The sequence below is a fragment of the Prionailurus bengalensis genome, chromosome B1, assembly GCF_016509475.1.
Source record: "Prionailurus bengalensis isolate Pbe53 chromosome B1, Fcat_Pben_1.1_paternal_pri, whole genome shotgun sequence".
Taxonomy (NCBI): domain Eukaryota; kingdom Metazoa; phylum Chordata; class Mammalia; order Carnivora; family Felidae; genus Prionailurus; species Prionailurus bengalensis.
The window spans coordinates 8168103-8187173 of NC_057344.1; the positions used below are offsets into that span (position 1 = coordinate 8168103).

The 19071-nt window shown below is 39.9% G+C and overlaps 1 protein-coding gene and 1 long non-coding RNA gene across 2 annotated transcripts in view; one reads left to right on the plus strand and one right to left on the minus strand.

Moving 5' to 3' along the window:
* The window catches only part of VEGFC (vascular endothelial growth factor C), a 109074-nt gene that overhangs the window by 14460 nt on the left and 75543 nt on the right, over positions 1-19071 (minus strand). Inside the window, exon 4 of the mRNA XM_043557921.1 lies at positions 5546-5697. Within this exon, the coding sequence (XP_043413856.1) occupies positions 5546-5697 (152 nt within the window). The remainder of the gene's footprint in view (positions 1-5545; positions 5698-19071) is intronic.
* LOC122470392 lies at positions 2806-17656 on the plus strand. Its single transcript, XR_006293905.1, has 2 exons — positions 2806-2982; positions 17130-17656. It is a non-coding gene; the product is annotated as an uncharacterized LOC122470392 (long non-coding RNA).

Genomic DNA, 19071 nt, shown 5'->3' on the forward strand with positions numbered 1-19071 from the left:
ACTCACAGCAGAAAATGAGTTTTGTAATTGGGAAGCTACTTGCAGTGTGCACTATTCCCCCCTGTGCTCTGTGGTGTGGACCATCCATGCGGCCACCTAGCAGGGTTAGGATGAGCACGTGGTGGTGTGTGGCAGGTGCCTGGTGCCTGGTAACGTTTTGTAAAATCATAATGGTGTTAATTGTACAGACAGAACACGTGTCGTCCCTCCCTGACTGTGCGCATGCTCGGATCCTCCCTCCTCGACTCCGCGCATGCTCAGATCGTCCCTGCCTGACTGCGCACACGAGTTCTGATTGTCCCTCCCTGACTGTGCACACGCTCTGAGGTCAGAATCAGCCAAGCCCGTGCCTATCCTCCCTCACACGACCCTGGAGGGTTCTCGGCCCGTTTTAGAGTCTCAATAGTTTTTTATGGACAATTCACTTTACGAAAGATTCATTTATTTACTGAATTATACTTCTTCATAACTAACCTGGAACAAATGGTCTGCTACTCTTTTAATCTCCTAATAATGGGACTTGAGCGCCATGCACCTGAGAAAGGCAAGTCTTGTCTCTGTCCCAACAGTGGTTGGTAAGAGCGCAGGGGTTGGGCAGAGCTGGGGCCACTGCTGGGAAATTTCGAACTCTATACAAATGAGGGCTGGGAGGCCCTCCCTGCTGGGGAATCTTGAGAATCTTAAAATATTTGACTTTGTTATCATGAAGATTTTAAGGAATCTACCATTTTAAACCTACGTGAATTTCAAAATTATAGTTAATAAAATAGGTCTGTTGCTCTTGGCTTTTCAAAACTCTTATTTTGTTGAGAAGTAAGGGGCATATGATAAAATGCTTGTATTTTAAGTTCATTGTTTTACACATGTAGGTACCCATGTAACTATTACCATAATCAAAATATGGAACATGTTTGTCACGCCAAAGTTTCCTTTTGCTCCTTCCAGTCAATCCCCACCACCTATATCTTGAGGCAACTCCCAAAATGCTTTCTCTCAGTCTAGGTTCTATTTGTCTTCTCTAGGGTTCATGTAAATTGAATCATATAACATGTAGTTTTTAGTCCAGCTTGTCTTACTCAGCTTGATGTTCTGAGACCCATTCATGGTGGGCGTGTCAAGAGTTCATTTGTATTATATTGCTCAGTAATGTTCCACTGTATGGATATACCACGGTTTGCTTATGCATTCACCTTTGATGGGTATTTGGGTTGTTTCTAGTTACTGGCTAATGAAGCTTCTGTGGACATTCATGTGCAAGTTATTGTGTGCAAATATGTTTTTAGATGACTTACGGATGTTATCAGAAGTGTATTATTTAAGTTGATAAGAGTCTGCCAAAATATTTTGCCAAGCGGTTATGCCATTTAACATTCCCATTAGTGACATATGAACATAGCGCCATATCGTCTCCACTGTTAGCTTCTGTCATTTCTTTTTAATTTTGGCCATTGTGGTGGCAATTCCTGCTATTTTTAACAAATGGTTTTGTCACATAGCTTTATCTCATCATATATAAGTTGCCATGACAGTTTTTAATTAAATTGAAGGCCACACTTCACAATAAGTGGAGACCGACATTAAAAAAAAGAGAGAAACAGAAAAGAAAGAAGTATCTGTGTATACCATGGGTAGTAGCAAGGCATGCATTCACAATGGGAGCAGTATCATTGGCAAGGGAGTAAAAACTAGTTATTGGAGAGGAGGAATCTTAAATGTTGCAGTGGTTTTTGTCTCTCCAAAACCCAGGAAAAGCTTTTGAACCAGTAAATTCTATTGGGTTTTATGGGTTGTCACATGAGCAGGACTGGCACCAAAGATATCCAGAGTCTTTGCGAGATAAGGGCTATGAGATTATAGTGAACGGAGGGCTGTCACTGAAGGACTTTCTCTGAATTGAGTGCTCAATCTCAAGGTCACAGAGCAGCAGCTGTCTGTGTGGGCATGTTGGCTGCCTTGGGACTGCTGCCAATGGTTGATCCCTGGTGTTTTGTGTGTGACGTGAGCTTAGGGAATTAAGTAAAAGTAGTTTTTATTTTATTATTTAATTCTCCAGAAGTTATTCAAGCCATTAGTGTGTCAAATGCTGAGAAGAAAAAGGTGGTGACACTAAGTAAGCAGGTTATAACTTCCAGCAGTTATAGAAGTTACAAGTTGTTTTCTCACGTGATGTGGAAGTTAAGTTCTCTAAAAAATGTTACATAAATTATTTAAAAAATTATCCTTCTTTTCCTGGAACGATAATTATTTGGAATGTTTTCTTTAAAAATACGTTCGTATCATTATATATTTATATCAATTGGTACTTTCCGTATGTAATATGATATATTACCACTATATTAGTAAATAACTTACCTTAAAGGTTTGTCAGCAAATACTGTGTAATAAAATTATGTTTGATGTTCATGGCTTTTATGTTTTTAATTTAACTTTTAACTATAAATTTTTTTTTGTCGTTTTTACTCCTACATTGCACTAAAAAGCTTTCTATTGCGAGGCCCTATAGCTCAGGGGTTAGAGCACTTGTCTTGTAAAAAGCTTTCTACTTCCTTTTTTTATGTATAAAGCCCAAATATACATATAATACCTAAAGCTATAAGAATAGGTCTATGGTATTAAAACTTTATGAGGGAGGTGATTACAGAAAAAGGTCTGCAAAAGGATCCTTAGGGGGTGATAATGAACAAAGAGTTGGCTGCTACTGTAATAAATGAGAGTGTTTTAAAATAATGTTCTGTTTTACTCTTACAGTTATATATAACTACATGTAAGGTTATACAGTTAATTTAAATATATACACTATATATGCTATATGCCTATTACATAGACATAGATATTGCACCCATACAGATTCATGTGTGTACTGACGTGGAATGTGAAATGCATTTTTTTTATTGTAGACCGTGGTAAAAACAAAACAAAACAACAACAACACTAGAAAACATGAGGAGATGGATGAATCAGACATGGATCTTAACGGTAATGGTAAGTCTGCCTTTTACTGACTATCGCTTAGATGCCAGGCACTGTGCTAAGCACCATAGTCAGTGTTTCATTCATTCCTCTTTACTTTGTGCTTTCACATATAAGCAAACTGAAGTTCAGACACATGAAATAACCCAACGTTAGAAAGCGAGTTGGTGGCCAACCTGAATTCGGGCTCAGACCTGGCTCACTGTGAGGCACAGGCTTGATTTGTTCTTTCTGTCTCTTCTTGCCTTCAACAGCATTTAAGTTATATGAATAAGTTGTATGAATAAGTAATCGTGAAAATCTGAGCGAAACATGCAAATGTTACAAAATTGCAGATACAGAAGTGATTTGATATTAACAAACACTGGCTGATCAGTGGAGTGTATTGTTTCGCTCCTAACTCTGGAGTGTGATGACCTGCTTCATCTGTACAATGAAGCTACACCACTATCAACTTCAGAGATGCTTTCTGGGAGGGTTCAGGGAGACAGTGCATGTGAAGGGCTGAAAGTACAGTAATGACTCAGTAATTTTCAAGCATTATTCGCTGGAGACTGTGGAGGGTACAAACCTACCTGAAATGCTTACCATCCAGTTGCACACTTGCCGTATTTATGGAGCCCTACAAACCCATGCGAGGACAAGGCAAATACAGTAATTGCTATGGGCATTCAGGAAGCAAGGGAGGCTTGCATTTGGGCAAGACAGATGTAGGACCGAGACCTTTCCCGAACTCTGAGAAGTGGACAGGGCTTTGGGAAGGCAGGAAAAAAAGGGAATTTATTGTAAGCCAGGGCCAGAATAGAAAGGACAAACACAGCAGGAAATGAGTTTGGTGTTCAGGGAATAAGACTTGGTGAAACCCAGCCCTGGTGAGAAATGAGAAGCGAAACAAGAAAGGAAGGCTGATTACAGGACAAGGAGGTGAGAAATCTGTGCTCTGTTCTTTGAGCAGCTGAAAGCCACCGACAGTTTCTGGTCACATGAAGGAAGTGAGGCCTTTTAAAGCTTACTTGTGACATTACACAGGAGCTGGAGAAAGTTCTGGCATGAGAAAACGGGTATCGACACCGCTGCATTCGATGAGGTCTGCATGCAGGATGATGTGAGCGAGGATGGCAGTGATAGAAAGGAACTACATGTATATAGGTTGGAGCAAATATCTCCCGTCTCCCCCATCCCCCCAAATAAAATCAGGACAAAAAAGCAAATGACAACCGTGTGATTTCAAGGCCTCAAAGAATATGAGAGAAAAGTGCTATGAATAACGTAGAAATAAACAGAATTAATCTTTGAGTTTTGTACCTATTATATCTGATACAAACAGCAATAGAGGAGATGTAGATATATTTTAAGTCAGTCTTAAACCATAATGTTGGGGACAGCCAGCACGGGGATAATGGCTGAGGTACTGAGAACGGACGAGTGGCCACAGAGGCTAGGGGTGCGACTTTCTGAGCTGTGTGGGTGAACTCGCACACACGATAACTTTGGGGGGTACTCGTCCTCCTGTATGGTGGCATCAGCTTATTTACAGAGGCCTGTAAGACCTTTTTGTTCTCACGTGGAGGACAGACTTCACTCAAATGATGCTATCCTTAGTTTAAGTGTTCCTGGAAAGATCAGGCCTCCTATCTGCCGTGCTAAGTAAAGCAGGAATGGGGAAAAAATGCTCTCAGCATCTCACATTTATTGTCACGTCCCCTAACATGCAAGGCTACACTTTTTTTGGTAATATATATGTTTGCCCATCAATTTATTGAACAGTTTGTCATAGATGTCGAAGTTCAGTAAATTTTATTCACATGCATTGGATATCCTAAAGATCAAAGAGCCGAATCCTCATTTTGGGGTAGCGAGCTGAAAAGTCCCTAGATTTTTGATGATGATGCATAATGATTCAGTCTACACTATTCATAGAGTCCACACCTGATGCCTCTCCAGCCCCTTCTATGTGATCTAATGCAGCAAATGCCGCCATTTACGAGCCTAAAAAATTTGATGAGAAAGGAATTTGAGTAACAAATGGTACTTTGAATGTTAATTTGGGATAACAGTAAGAGAAAATTCTTTCAGGTAATTCATCAGTATTTCAATATTCAATCCTGGCTGAAATAAACAATATGAACAGATATTAAAAAACAACTGAGATTGAAAAACGACAAGTGAATGCTAATAGATGTAAAATAATCTTTTCCTATTTACTTTTTGTTTGGGACCAAAAATCTTACCGAGGCTTAAATGTTTTTAGCTGTAAAAACGTCACTTATGAGTTCGCACACTTGATTTCACGGATGTTAGATCAATTAGGCTAAATTACTTATAAGAGGAATATTGGGGGGATGTGTGTCACTCCATAGAAATACTTGCTTTATACTGTTAGATGGTCTATACGAAGGGCTTCCTGGTTTGAGTTTGACTTTGTTTTCGTGGTGCACTCTCCAATTTGTCTTTTGCATTTAATGCAAAGTATATTATAGCAAGTTTCACAAAAGTTCTTTTGATAAACTGTGCTTACTTGAAAATAATTTTATATAGTAGAGGATGCAGAAAAATAGATTTAATTCATACTCACTGTGGTGGTGTTGCTGGCAGGGAACGTCTAATAATTGAATGAACTTGTCTGTAAACGTCCAGTTTAGACATGCATCGGCAGGAAGTGTGATTGGCAAAACTGATTGTTACTGGTTTGGGGCCTTGAGAGAGAGGCACTGTAATTTCAAACAACTACAAAGAAGGGACAAAAAGAAGAAAAAATTATATAGATGCTAGAAAGCATTTTTATGGTAAATGTCGGAGTCCAAAAAAAGTGAGATTAATTCTTTATGATAGGTAGTGCTTCGTGATATATGCAGGACGCAAAAGTTGTTTCATGATTATGACATAAAAACCGTTTTGCTTCAAATCAGTAAGTATCCTTTATCAGAATAATAAATAGTCCATATGCTTCTCTCGTGTCACTACTGTAAAGCATATTAGAATTTTGATAACCGGCTAATGATTATGGAGCAGAGATGCAAGGGACCAGGGTGTTCGGGGGAAAAAGCATTTTTTCGGAGTCCTCGATTATTCCAGGGGTTATTAAAAAGTGGCACAGATATAAATATCTTTGTTTCTATGAGAGTAAACAGCTGTTGGCCACACAACCTAGAGATCTTCGGTTACGTCTTATTCTATGTAAACTGAATACAGAGACATAAAATACATAGATGTGAAATCGATTTTCATTCCCAACTAAATTTCCACCTCAAAGTAGTTTTACATTTGTCCGAGATAATCTTATGAATTTATTAGGTTTAAAAGAAAATAAACACATTCATCACTTAGTAGATAAAGCTTTGTTTCTGCTCTTTTGTCACCGGCATTATGAAAATAATAAGCTTAAAATAAGGTAGGACATGATACGTGGTTGTGGGTTAGAGTCTGAAAATTTAAAGTCTCATTCCGAATGCCTTGTTTATGGGAACTTCAATTCATCTCTTCCTTCGCCAAAGTCAGTGTTTTAAGTTGAATTTACAAATAAATTAATGGTTAAGTAAAACGGAGTGGATTTAAATTCTTAAGTTTCTTAAATTCTAATTGATCAGGGGCTCCCGGGTGGCTCAGTTGGTTAAGCATCTGACTTCGGCTCAGGTCATGATCCCACTGTTCCCGAGTTCGAGCCCCACGTTGAGCTCTGTGCTGACAGCTCTGAGCCTGGAGCCTGCTTCAGAATCTGTGTCTCCCTCTCTGTCTCTTCCTCTCCCCTGCTCGTGCTCTGTCTCTCTCTCTCTCAAAACTAAATAAACATTTAAAAATTTTTTTAAAAATCTAACTTCTCAATAATCATGGTAAAAGTGAAGTCCTGGCCATTATGTGCTTGATAAGATCCATCTGTAGTAATAGGACGATAGCTGAATGGCTTTGGTGTTACTGTCTTTCCGGCAATCTGAGCACGGCTAAAAATGATGACAAACCCCAGAGCCTTGTGATCTGACCCCTCACTGTCCTTCCAAGCCAACACTTGAAGATCATTGGAAATCTTCAAGGAATTGAATTAGTTGCCCATTTAGTCCTACCGGGAGATTTATGGACATGCAATTTGAAGGATGAAACACAGAGATATCTAAATTATAAAATGCACATTTTCTACATTTGAAATACATTTATTGTATAGTCATTGAAAAATTCAGCTACTTTGTTAGCACAGGTGCCTTAGGAGGAAGGGGCACAAGGCCACACCCCAACAGGGCAGTTTTATTACCAACCCCACTTGTAAGTTGTGTAAACTTGGAAAAGTCATTTAACTTATCTAAGCTGTATATTTCTTTAAAAATCAGTCAAGTTGAGGAAACATCTGACCCACTGTCCATGGGATGGTTATAAAAATGACATACGTTAACGTCAATGAGTGTGATATGCGTACGGATTGCTATATTTTTTATATTTTGCACATATTCTCAAGATTCTAGATCTCCTCCAGAATACTGCCCATGATACACAGATAAATCTCAACATATGACCTCAACGTATCCCAGTATTATGGCTTTGACCAGTCACTTCTCTAAAAGGACATTCGTTTATGCAGATTGGAAGACACCTTTTACTAGGTGAAAGGTCACCCTGGTAGAAATCCTTTGCACTAGGTAAAACTATTTTAAGAGACAGACTTCTGCAGTGTCTATATATACTGCAGTTTTTCTGCTTCTTATCGCATCTCTGGACCCTAGCATAGAACCAGTGGAGCAGAAGAAATGTATGTTTCATAAAGTACTTATTCAATTTTTATATGTATAAAATTTAAAAACTATGTAAACCTTGTGTAATGGTAGAAATGGTAGGATGCACAGGCTGGCTGACAAAATCCTAAGAACTTGGGTCTACCAGGCAGTTGGATTTGTGTCTAGAGCCTAGGACAGACACTTCAAAGCCATCGATATGAAAGCCCTTCTTGACATCTTGGACCCCGATGAGATTACTTGGTGAGATCACTCTGAATGAAGGGGAAAATGTCTGACAGAAGCCTGGGGAACAGGTGCATCATGAAGGGGTGGAAAAGGCAAATAGTAACTATGGGAAGAAGAAGGAATGAAGACGCAGAGCCAGGAGGGCTTACTGGTAGACCAAGAGAAGCCAAAGGAAGACAGGAGAGCTTCAGAAAGACGTGTGTGGTCACAGGGCCCGATGTCTTGGGGGAATGAAGCCTTAGGACAGGTCGAGGGATGGGGTAGCAGAGCAGCTCTGGGCCCTGTGGGGGGCTGGGCTGTGGGACGGGAGCAGGGCGGGGCAGGGGGTGAAGACAGACCTCTTGCGATCAGAGGGAAAGCGCTCAGTGGGCTCAGGCCAGGGGAGCGGTGTTTGCTTACAGAACGCATGGAATCACTTGGGGATCTGGCAGTGTCTCCAGTGACAGGCGGCAGCCCGGGGGCCTGAGAGGGACGGGGGAGGTGCGGTTTGAGACCCCGCTGCTGTGCAAGCTTGCCTGATGTTCCCCGCCCTCAGGGACTGCTACCTCCCAGAGGCCACCCTGGCAAGGTTTCCCAAGGGCAAAGAGAGATCTGTCCCCTCCAGCCACTGCTGGGGGGATGACGTCCACAGTCAGGACCCGCCCTGGAGTCCCAAGTGTACACTTAGGAACTGGGGCTTTGAAGAATGTTCTAGTGGGAGGGGAATACTCTTCTGCATTAAGAAAGCATCTTCCTGGAAAAAAAAAAGCCTGGCTGTACACTTCCAAGGGGTGGAAGAGATTGGGGTCTGTGAACTCACTGACTAAAGGCCCAAAGGGACAGGTAAACAGGCAGTAAAAGAAAATCGCTGTTAGAGAACTCTTTTTTCCTGCTAAGTACTACAACTACATTCATAAGTATTAAAAGTACAGTAGAACGTGAGAGAAAAATTTACTTGTGAAATAAATAAAACCCCCAAATTTTAATTACTTATGTTTCATTTCTCTTATTTGGGTCTAGGCAGGCAACTGGGCAGCGGAATTCAGTTAATTTGGGTGAAAGGAATAAATAGGCTGAAAAAATAAAGTAAAAAAAAAAAAGTCCCTTCTCTTGAAACACATCTTCTGACTCCAAATTTTTACCTGAGTTTTTCAGATAGCCTTTTTTAAATTCTCTACTTGAGTGTGTCAGTGTGGACAAAATTTAAGGGTCCAGAGAAAGATGCCTTGACCAATATTAAAAGTAGAAGGTTCTTGATAAATAAGTTTTATTCATCTATCAACTTCCCAAATATAGGAGAGCGTGCCGTATGTGTGTACATTCAGGCACAATGGTACCTATTGTGGCTCTTGTCATGTATTGAAGAGGCCTCTTTCATTTTCCAGTTTCTTCCTGCACTGGTCTTAAGTGTGTGGATTGACTGACTTTTCTCATTTAAAATGATTATAAGGTTTCCACCACCTGTTTAAGAAGTATGATAAATTCCGTTTCCTTCCTTCCAGATCCGTTTGTAAATTTTATATAGCTATATTTAATCCCCACATTATGATGAGTGTCCACAGGCCCTTTTCCCTAATCAGATAGTATGTGCTTTAGAAACTGTAAACTTGTTTGAACAACAACAAAAAATGAGTAATTTGAATCACTTTATAAGCTCACAGCCCCCCCAATCATTAAATGTAATTTCCAAATAACCAGCAACCTCTCTCCTTTACTAGCGTTAGAAGAGTAACCAAGAACCAAGTCTTAGAAACACAGACATTTGAGTCCTGCATCCGCAATTTACTATTTCCGTGACTTGGAAGAATTATCCCATTTCCCTTTGCCTCCATTTTGTTATCCATAAAATAGGGATAATACTGGTGGTGATGTCATAGCGGTGTTCTCTGAACAGTGGTTCTCCTTCAGAATTGATCTGAATCTTTGGTAGATGAATCCCAACGATTTGACATTTTACCTTGTTTAGTTTTCAGTAACTCCTTATTGAGAACCAACAAGATGCCGAGTACCAAGTGCCATGACAACTTCTCATCAATCAGTGGCTCTTGCCCCATGCAACTCTCTCTCCCCTGCCCCCTCTCTCTCTCATACAGACACACACATATACACATATAATACCATGTTAGAATTTTTAAACTATCAAATCGTTTATCACAAATGCCGTTTGTGAGCAAGAACCTGCAGTTTAACTCTCTTGAAATCTGTGCTTGCCATTATATAAAGATCTGAACCAACACAGTCAGTATAATTTTCTCTCAAAAGAGTCAAAGTCTCTCCGGCACATCACTGTTGCAACAACAGATAAATTCTTTATATTTCAATAAAACAACTATTCTCATACCGTTGTCAGACTGTTTTGTGCCTTAATGTGTGCACAACAGTATTCTCTACTTTATATTTAAGCTCACAGAGTGCAAAATTTATGTATTATGTTCAGCATTAGCTAACAATTCCATGTATATATGTATACTCAGTCAATCCTAATTGAGGATGATGACATTTATACTTGGATATCTTGAACGTGGTGATTTTCCTAAAATAGTTTCATGCTATAAAGTGAATTGTTCTTGAACAGTACATGATAATAGCTTGTAGCTAAGTTAGGATTTAAGGCGTAATATAATTCATAATGGACCCATACTATCTGCATATGTCTGTTTGAGGAGTTGCTGGTTTTAGAGATCAAAAGGGTTTATATAAAGATGGCATTTAAATAAGCCTGGACATTGGGGAAAAAAAAATCTGTGTATTCTGTAAAGCTGCAATAAAAAAGAGGAAACGCCAAGCATTTCCAACTGAATGGTTCCCAGTTGTTATCTACTGGAATTCTTTAATAAGAGTATTTAATAGTCAATTCTCACCAACAAGAATGGACTTCAAATAAAGCCACATTTTGAAACAATAGGCTGTTTATACCAGCCTAGCAACAGTTGTAAAACAACAATTCCTATTTCTACTTATCTTGCAGGCTATTCAAGAAAAAGGTGTAGAACTTCCTTACTGACGAGAGCCTGGATTACAGTTTAGTATTACATTTTAAGGGAATGTCTGTGTGGGTACAAATATGAAACAAAAAAATGCTGCCCTTTACGACATCTTTATACCCCCCAAATATAACCAGTTTCTTTTCATAACATGTCTCGTTGCCATATTTAATTTATTCCAATCTTGAGTCCATTAATTAAGTATAGAGGCAATCTGGAACTTCTGGAGAGTATAGTTAATGACCGTAAGATGATATAGGGAAACCACACAGCACTTAAGTAAATCCTAAAAATGGGAAAAGTTAAAAATTGAGGGTTCACTGTCAGCTTATCAAGTGAGCAGACCAACCACAGGACCACTGTCAAGGGGATATAGAACTTAAATTGGGTCTGGGAAGAACAGATTGCCATTTGGGATGGAATTAATTTTATATAATGTTATACATAAAATGCATAAACAATGCTATAGTTAAAAACCCCAATTCAGGAGTTTTAGAAACACTGAATCAGTTTTGTACACAGGATCACAGTGCCTGGAGTTGGAAAAAAGGTATTTTTAACAGATGCGTTATTTTTTTCCTTCAGGCAGATGTTCTTCTTTCACTTCTGATAACTGGTATGGTAGAGAGCTTTTCCCCACATCTGGACAAAACCTGATTTCCAACAACTGCGCTTGCCAAATATTAATTAGCTAAAGATTCCAAACAAATCACATTCCACTTGTTGAATACATACGAGTGGAATCTTCCGAACTGCTGCAGTACAAAATACCACCTCGCAGTTTGATTCCATAGTTGCACATTTTTACTCGGGTTTAAATAAATTTTGCTGTAAAAGAACATTTTATGAAGCATGCAGTTGAACTCAGATACAATCTGGAATGTTTTTGCTAATACATATGCTTATATTATTTCTTTATGGAATAATTAAAAATGTAATAGTTTTTTTTTTGGATGGCAACACAGAATTTTAAATATTGCTGTCTGTGTCCATCAGCATGGACCAGAGGAGGCCCAGCTTCCAGAGTGAGCGGGCTCCTTCTGCTGGTTTCCTCGCACATTCTAGAAACCTGCCCTTCATTGAGCCCTATTAAAAAGAATTCTAAGGAAGTTTCTATAAAAAAAAGTTGGGTTTTATATCACCTAAGGTACATTGTCTTTAAAATTTATATGATTCTAGTTGGTGATTTTTGTTGTTAAAAGTTGTGTCTGGAACTCCTTTGACAAAACAACAACTTTTTTTTTTTTTTTCATCCCCGTCAGAAAAAACAGCCGTTAGAAACTTCCTTTTATGTTTGAAAGAGATCATCACATGCTCCCATTTATAGTACACTGAAAATATAATAAAAAATACACTTAGGAAAGGTATTAGGTATAAGCCTCTGTAAGCTGCAATATTAGTGAAAATGTTAAACCATGCATGAAAACATTGCCTTCAGGAGTTTCACGCCTTGTCCTCCTTGATATGCATTTCCATAAACCCTTGCATTTATTCCTTCTTTACAACACTTAGGCTGCTTTTATTTGCTTGATAAATGCTGATTTCCCCTGCTAAATTGTAAGCTCCGTTAGTGCAGGGTCCATACATGACTATATACCCATTATACAACAGGGTAGGAAGCACCCATAGTGGGTACTTCACCACACTTAACTGAATTTAAATGAAAATAATTGTTTTTACTATCAAAAACTATCTGAGTGGATTCTTTGGGTGGGAGAAGGGATGATATTATAAAATTAGGAAGAGAAACGGGTGGTACTATATGACTGAATGTTGGCTTTCCCTTGGCACTGGTTTTTATATGAATTCTCTCCATAGTAACAAGTACACCATGGCTTCAGACAACATTTATCAATATGATGTTTCCTCTTATATCTATAGCTAGGGATCCCATCACTGTTATAGAGTTCTAGAGTTACCTGCCCAATCTTCTTCCTTTCTCCACATAAATATCACTCAGAGTTTTCAAAATTGGCATATTCCCAGATCTACCCTTGGCCTCAAATCTGTTCTTTTTCCTGTATTCATTCAATTGAGTGCTTAGCGTTTCCTACATGCCAATGACTGTGCTGTGCTCCAGCGTAATAACCAAACACAATCTTTGCTTTCATGGAGTTTAGGGCTCAGGGACTAAAACAGTCTGACAGAATAGATAATGATGTTATATGGGCAATAAAGGATGCTATGGAGCAGACAACACAATGCCTTGGAAGTGACATTCTTATCCAGGCCTAAAGATGGGTAGAAATTAGCTAGATGAGTATGGGAGGTCAAGGTGGTATATAAGGAGATGTTCAAACACAAAGGACAGTATTGTAGTGATTTCGAGGCTAAGAGATACTGACATAATTGAAGGAGTGAAAGCATTTGGGTTCTTGTGGAAAGCAATATTTGGGGGAAAAAGCAGTGACCACTGAGGCTACGGATTTAGGTGGCAGCCAGATCACAGAGGGCCTAGCGAACCGTGTGGATGGATTTAACCTAAAGAAGACACCTAAAGGAGAGTGCTGCTCAAAATGCTTAATGACTTAGAACATTTGCATTGACCAATAAGAACGATGATAGCATGGGCAATAACTGATTTAGCATTTAGCAAAGAGAAAACTTACTGCTATAATGTAGCCAATGGACTAGAGGGAAGTACGAGTGGAGACATGGGACCAGTTACTAGGCTGTCTGGCCCAGGTGATTGATGAATGTGGCCTAGATCAGAGTGGGATCAGCAGGATGAAGACACCAGATGGATTCTAGCCATGTCTGGAAGACAGATTTAACAGGAATTGATTGGGCTTGTAGTGAAAGGAAGAATAACTTGGATTAACCCACAAGATGAGGGGTGTTATTTACTAAGAGAATACTGGAAGAGGAAAGGGCTGATTGCTTGTCTGTTTGCGTAGGTGGGGTGGCTGTGCGGGAACAGGTCGTAAACTCCAGCGGGGCACACACTTTCCATGATCGTCAAAGAGGAAGCAGAGTCACAGGGTTGAGTATGGGAACCGCAAGAGAAGACTGGGCTGGAGATAAGGATTTTGGAGTAATCTCCATGTAGAGCAAAATAGTGTGGATGAGGAAACCCAAGGAAAGAGTGTGGAGTCAGAAAAGAACGCGTCCTGGGGCAGAACTCTGAGGGCTAAGTACCTTGTTTTCAACGCATTTCAAATTTTTAATTCAAACTCTGCAACTCTTCAGCAAACGGAAGTGAGGAGATGAGATCTAGCCTGCTGTTACAGTGATGCATACAAGGTTTAAAAACACTACTGCTCTGTAGATCAGAACTTATAAGAATTATGATTACTGCACATATCAAGCCTATCAAAAAGGATCTAAAAAAACTTGAGAAAACAACACAAAACCAACAGCAGGGAACTAGATCTCAAAAATGTTATAGGTAAATTCTTGATTTTTCATAGGAGCAGATGACTAGAGGAGGCAGGTGAAATGATTTGAACATCATAAATCTGTTATACTAGTAAACCTAAATTCTGTGAAGGCTAGAGGTGCAAGAGGATGAAACACACTGAGAACTGATTCCATATGATCTAAAGTAGATGTAGTTTTCCTGTAGAAAAATATACTGGACCAAATTCTAGTTCACCTACACATACCTTAAACTTAGCACTAAATGTTCTTCTTAGCCTGGAAGCCTTATAACGTTCTGAAGCCTGCACCCACATCAGGCTTCCAACTTGACAGAGAAGCGTGTGTGCTGTTGTGCATACATACTCATCCTTGAATAAATGCTTTTACTCTGGCACCAGTGAGGTCAACATGGGACCTAATCATGCCACTGCAGGAAACAAATATGCACTGGTCACAGAAAAACCACCAATGATCAACTGAAGACTACATTTATTGATTTTGTTTGCTAACAGTGATGCTATGTTTCCCAAGTTTAGATTTTACTCAAGGCACTCCTGAGATCTATTTGGCACATATTGTGTAAAGTAAGCATGTATTTAGTAAGACAGTGGTAAGAGGAATACAATGGTGATTTTTAAGTTTGTTTATTTATTTTGAGAGAGTGAGAGAGGGAGGGAGGGAGGGAGAGGGAGGGGAAGAGAGAGAGAGTGGGAGAGAGAGAGAATCCTAAGTAAGGCTCCACACTGTTAGTGCAGAGCTGATGTGGGGCTCGAACTCAGGAACCAGGAGATCATGACCTGAGCCAAAGTTGCATACTTAACCGACTGAGCCACCAAGGCACCCCTAGAATGGTGACTTTTGCTCTTGCCATCTATGAATGGGAAAAGAAAGTGGGAGAATTTTCTATGTGTTAAAAAACAGACATTTAACAATACTGTTCTAAAATTGACAGCATATACTTTTGTTAGGCAATAGGATCCATTTATTTAAAAATTACACAAGTGAGTTGGGGCACCTGTGTACCTCAGTTGAGCCTCTGTCTCTTGATTTCAGCTCAGGTCATGATCTCTCAGTTTGTGGGACTGAACCTTATGTTAGGCTCTGCACTAAAAGCATAGAGCCTCCTTGGGATTCTCTCTCTCTGTCTCTGTCTCTGTCTCTGTCTCTGTCTCTGTCTCTCTCTCCCCCTCTCTCCCTGCCCCTTCCCCACTCTCGAGAGCACATGCTCTCTCTCTCTCAAAAATAAATAAAATTACACAGGTGAGTTAATCAACTATTTTATTTGTTTTTAATGTTTATTTTTGAAGGAGGGAGAGACAAGAACGTGAGTTGGGGGGGGGCAGAGAGAGAGGGAGACACAGACTCTGAAGCAGGCTTCAGTTTCTGAACTGTCAGCCCCATGCAGGGCTCGAACTCACAAACTGCCAGATCATGATCTGAGCTGAGGTTGGACACTTAACCGGCTGAGCCACCCAGGCGCCCCGACTATTTTATTATCATTAACCTTCAAGGCAGTAGTTTTAAAATCTGGTTCAACAGATAAGGAGTAGGGTAAGGAAGCCATGTCCTTGGAACTCTTGGCGTAAATACTGTGGGTATGTCCATATTTTCATTTTTTCTGGTGAGAGGGTCCAGTTTTTATGTGGTTCCAAAAGGGTAAGTTGTATGCTAATTCTGTGGTAGATACTCAGGTAACCGATGAACAACACAGACCTGTTTTGGGCTTTAAGGAGGAGACAGACATTAATCAAATAATAATGGCTATTGTTACAAATGGATTTATAAGCTGCAATTAAGTGCAATGAAAGAAAAGTAGGGGAGACTATAAAGAATTTAAAAGAAACAGGATCCAATCAAGGAGGTCAGATAAATCTCCCCCAGGGACTTGTTGAGTCATGTGATGGAGACTGGAAGAACTGGTACCCCAGCAAGGAGGAGACCAGAAGGCCAGGGTATGAGCAAAGATCCTGGGCCAGAGGGGGCACAGTGGAAGGAACTCAAGGAAGCCTAGAGCATTTAGAAGCACAAAAAGTAAGGACAAGGGACACTTCTGTCAGACCATGTTGTAGAGCCAAGCAGACATTCAAGGCTGTGATAAAGAGTTTGGTTGTATTCTAAGAGCAGTGGGAAATCAGCGAAGGGTCTTTATGCTGGAAACACCCTAAGACTTGTGTTTTAAAACATATCGCATTTGGGGGCGGTTGAGAGAATCAAGGGGAGATGGAAGCAGGAGAGCAGAGAGGCTGGTTTTTCGTTAGCTGGAAAAAGCATGAAAAGTATGTTGGACTAGAGTGATGGTGGTAGACATGGGGATTCAAGATACTTACGGGACAAAATTAACATCGGACTGGTGACAGGCTGGATGTGTGACAAGAGAAGGGAGAGGTCAAGGACGACCCCTGTGCTCCTGACTAGAGACGAAGACACGCGTCCAGGGGGAAAACCACAAGACCAGGGTGTTGTTTGGGCTGAGCGTGGTACTGGGGAACTAAGAGCTTGTCTGAGGAACTATTACACAAAACATCTGAGCATCTGTATCTAAAAAAGATATATTTTGAAATATGTAACTTAAATATGAAAATATTTAATAAATAATATACTATAAAGTCTGAGACTTTTTTTTTTTTTACAGAAACTTCATTTAAGTTTATTTTCAGTGGTGGAGGGGAGTGCATGTGAGCAGGGGAAGGGCAGAGAGAGGCAGAGGGCAGAGAGAGAGAGAATCCCAAGCAGGCTCCGCACTGTCAGCCCAGAGCCCGGCGCAGGGCTTGGTCCCACGAAATGTGAAACCGTGACCTGAGGCGAGATCAAGAGTCAGACAGTTACCCGACTGAGCCACCCAGGTGCCCCAGAGAAAATTCATTTCAAACTATTTTTTTTTTTCTGTGAGCTTAACAAGGCATCATAGAAGAATTTGTGGAAGGAATTAATAATGAAAAACAGCACTATTGTCAACTGGCAACTGATTTTCACCGAGAAAATAAACTAACTCTAAAAAGACAGGAATTTCAAGAAAAGAACCAACGAAACAACATCCCAATTCTAAAACAGTTATGACTCAACTTTTCGCCTTTACAACACGAGCACTTTGATGATAAAGTTTCACCCAACAACCAAATCCAATAAGGCACTTTTGAGATGACAAATAATGAGCTCTTAGTAGGTAACATTTTATTTCATGAAATCTTCAAAATCTATTTTTTGAGGCTCTTCCATGCCATCCCAATTTTAAACCAGACCTAGCCCTTTGGTCTTTGCAAAATGCAACTGGTTTATCTGGACTTATTGAAGGTCAACCAAATTGCTATTTGCCTTAAGTCAAACCCCACAATAATAATATAATCTAGGGTAGATACCATATTGCTTAATGGAAATATTTACAAATAATATTCTATTAAAGACATTCCAAAAAGGTAATTTCCCAAATCACCCTCGTGTATTTTCTCTAACTGTGACAACAGAGAAGGCCAAAAATCCTTTGATGGGCTTCAGCTAAAGTATGAAAGCCAGCAACATTTTTAATTTTAACATCTCTTTAAAAATGAGCATTATGTTTTAGAGACTATCCCACTGGAATAAGTAGTTCGATATTTTTGAAAGAAGGTGTTTAGTGCCAACACCTATAAAAGGATTTCTAAAATCCTGTTATACTTCAGGGTTATGATGAGCTAAAGCCCTATTATCCAGTAAAACCTGTGAAATCAGTAGCATTTTATTCCGAATAGTATACAGTAAATGTAGCGGTTCTCAGCTACCAAATTTCTAATCACTGTTTGATGAAGGAGGGGAAAGAGTGAATAAGAGGTGCTGTGCTCAGACACTACGATTATATGTTATTCCATTCAAATATCAGAATTTTATCAAGCACTGGAATGTTATGCTATGGCCCACAAACATTCTACTGACTAAGTTTCTAAATGCGTGACTATATTTAGGAGTATGCTGCTTCATCAAGAATAAATGAAGTCCTTCTGGCTGTGCTTAATTATGATAACAGGGAGGACGCCAGGCCCCGATGCATCACCTTTTCATTTTCGTTTTTAGTCTTTAGAGTTTAGGCAGAGGTAAACTGAATAGAAAATACAGTTTGATAATTTTTGTTTCCTCCTGCAAGTCTTAGTATCTGAAACATATGGCTCCTTCAGCAGGTGTATGAGCAATAAAAAGAAATACGATTTTTTTTTTCAGAAAGGCAATTTAACTTTCATTTCCACTTCTATCAAAATAAGAGTAGATTTTATTAGTGCGATCCAAACTTCTGAGCAGCAAGGTCTATACGAGAAGAAGCATCTCTACACGGGTTCCAAGTAGAGACATTATCTGACTAAAAGCGTGACCCTGTTATCATTCCACACTGTACAAATCACACCGAGCATCCCGTTTTTGAAGTTATTTTTCACTTTAAAAGTCAGAGTACAGTTCTTGGGGTGCCTGGGTGGCTCAGTCGGTTAAGAGCCCGACTCTTAGTTTCAGCTCAGGTCATGATCTCACGGTGTGTGAGTTCGAGCCCCGAGTCGGGCTCTGCGCTCGACAGAGCAGAGCCTGCCGGGGATTGTCTCTCTCTCCCTCTCTCTCTGCCCCTCCCCCACTCACTCTCTCTGTCTCCCTCTCAAAAATAAATAAATAAAACTGAAAAAAAAAACAAGTCAAAGTACAATTCTGGATGTAGCCAGGCTGCCTATGTTATTCCACCTCCCAAAATGGATCAGAAAAGCCTTTTAGGCAAACACGGTTTTGTCGTTCGGGGAGTCTGCCTCAGCCCGGCCCAGGCCCCGGGCTTCTCCAGACATCTCTGTGCAGAGGCCAGTGGCTCACACCCCTTCAAACAACAC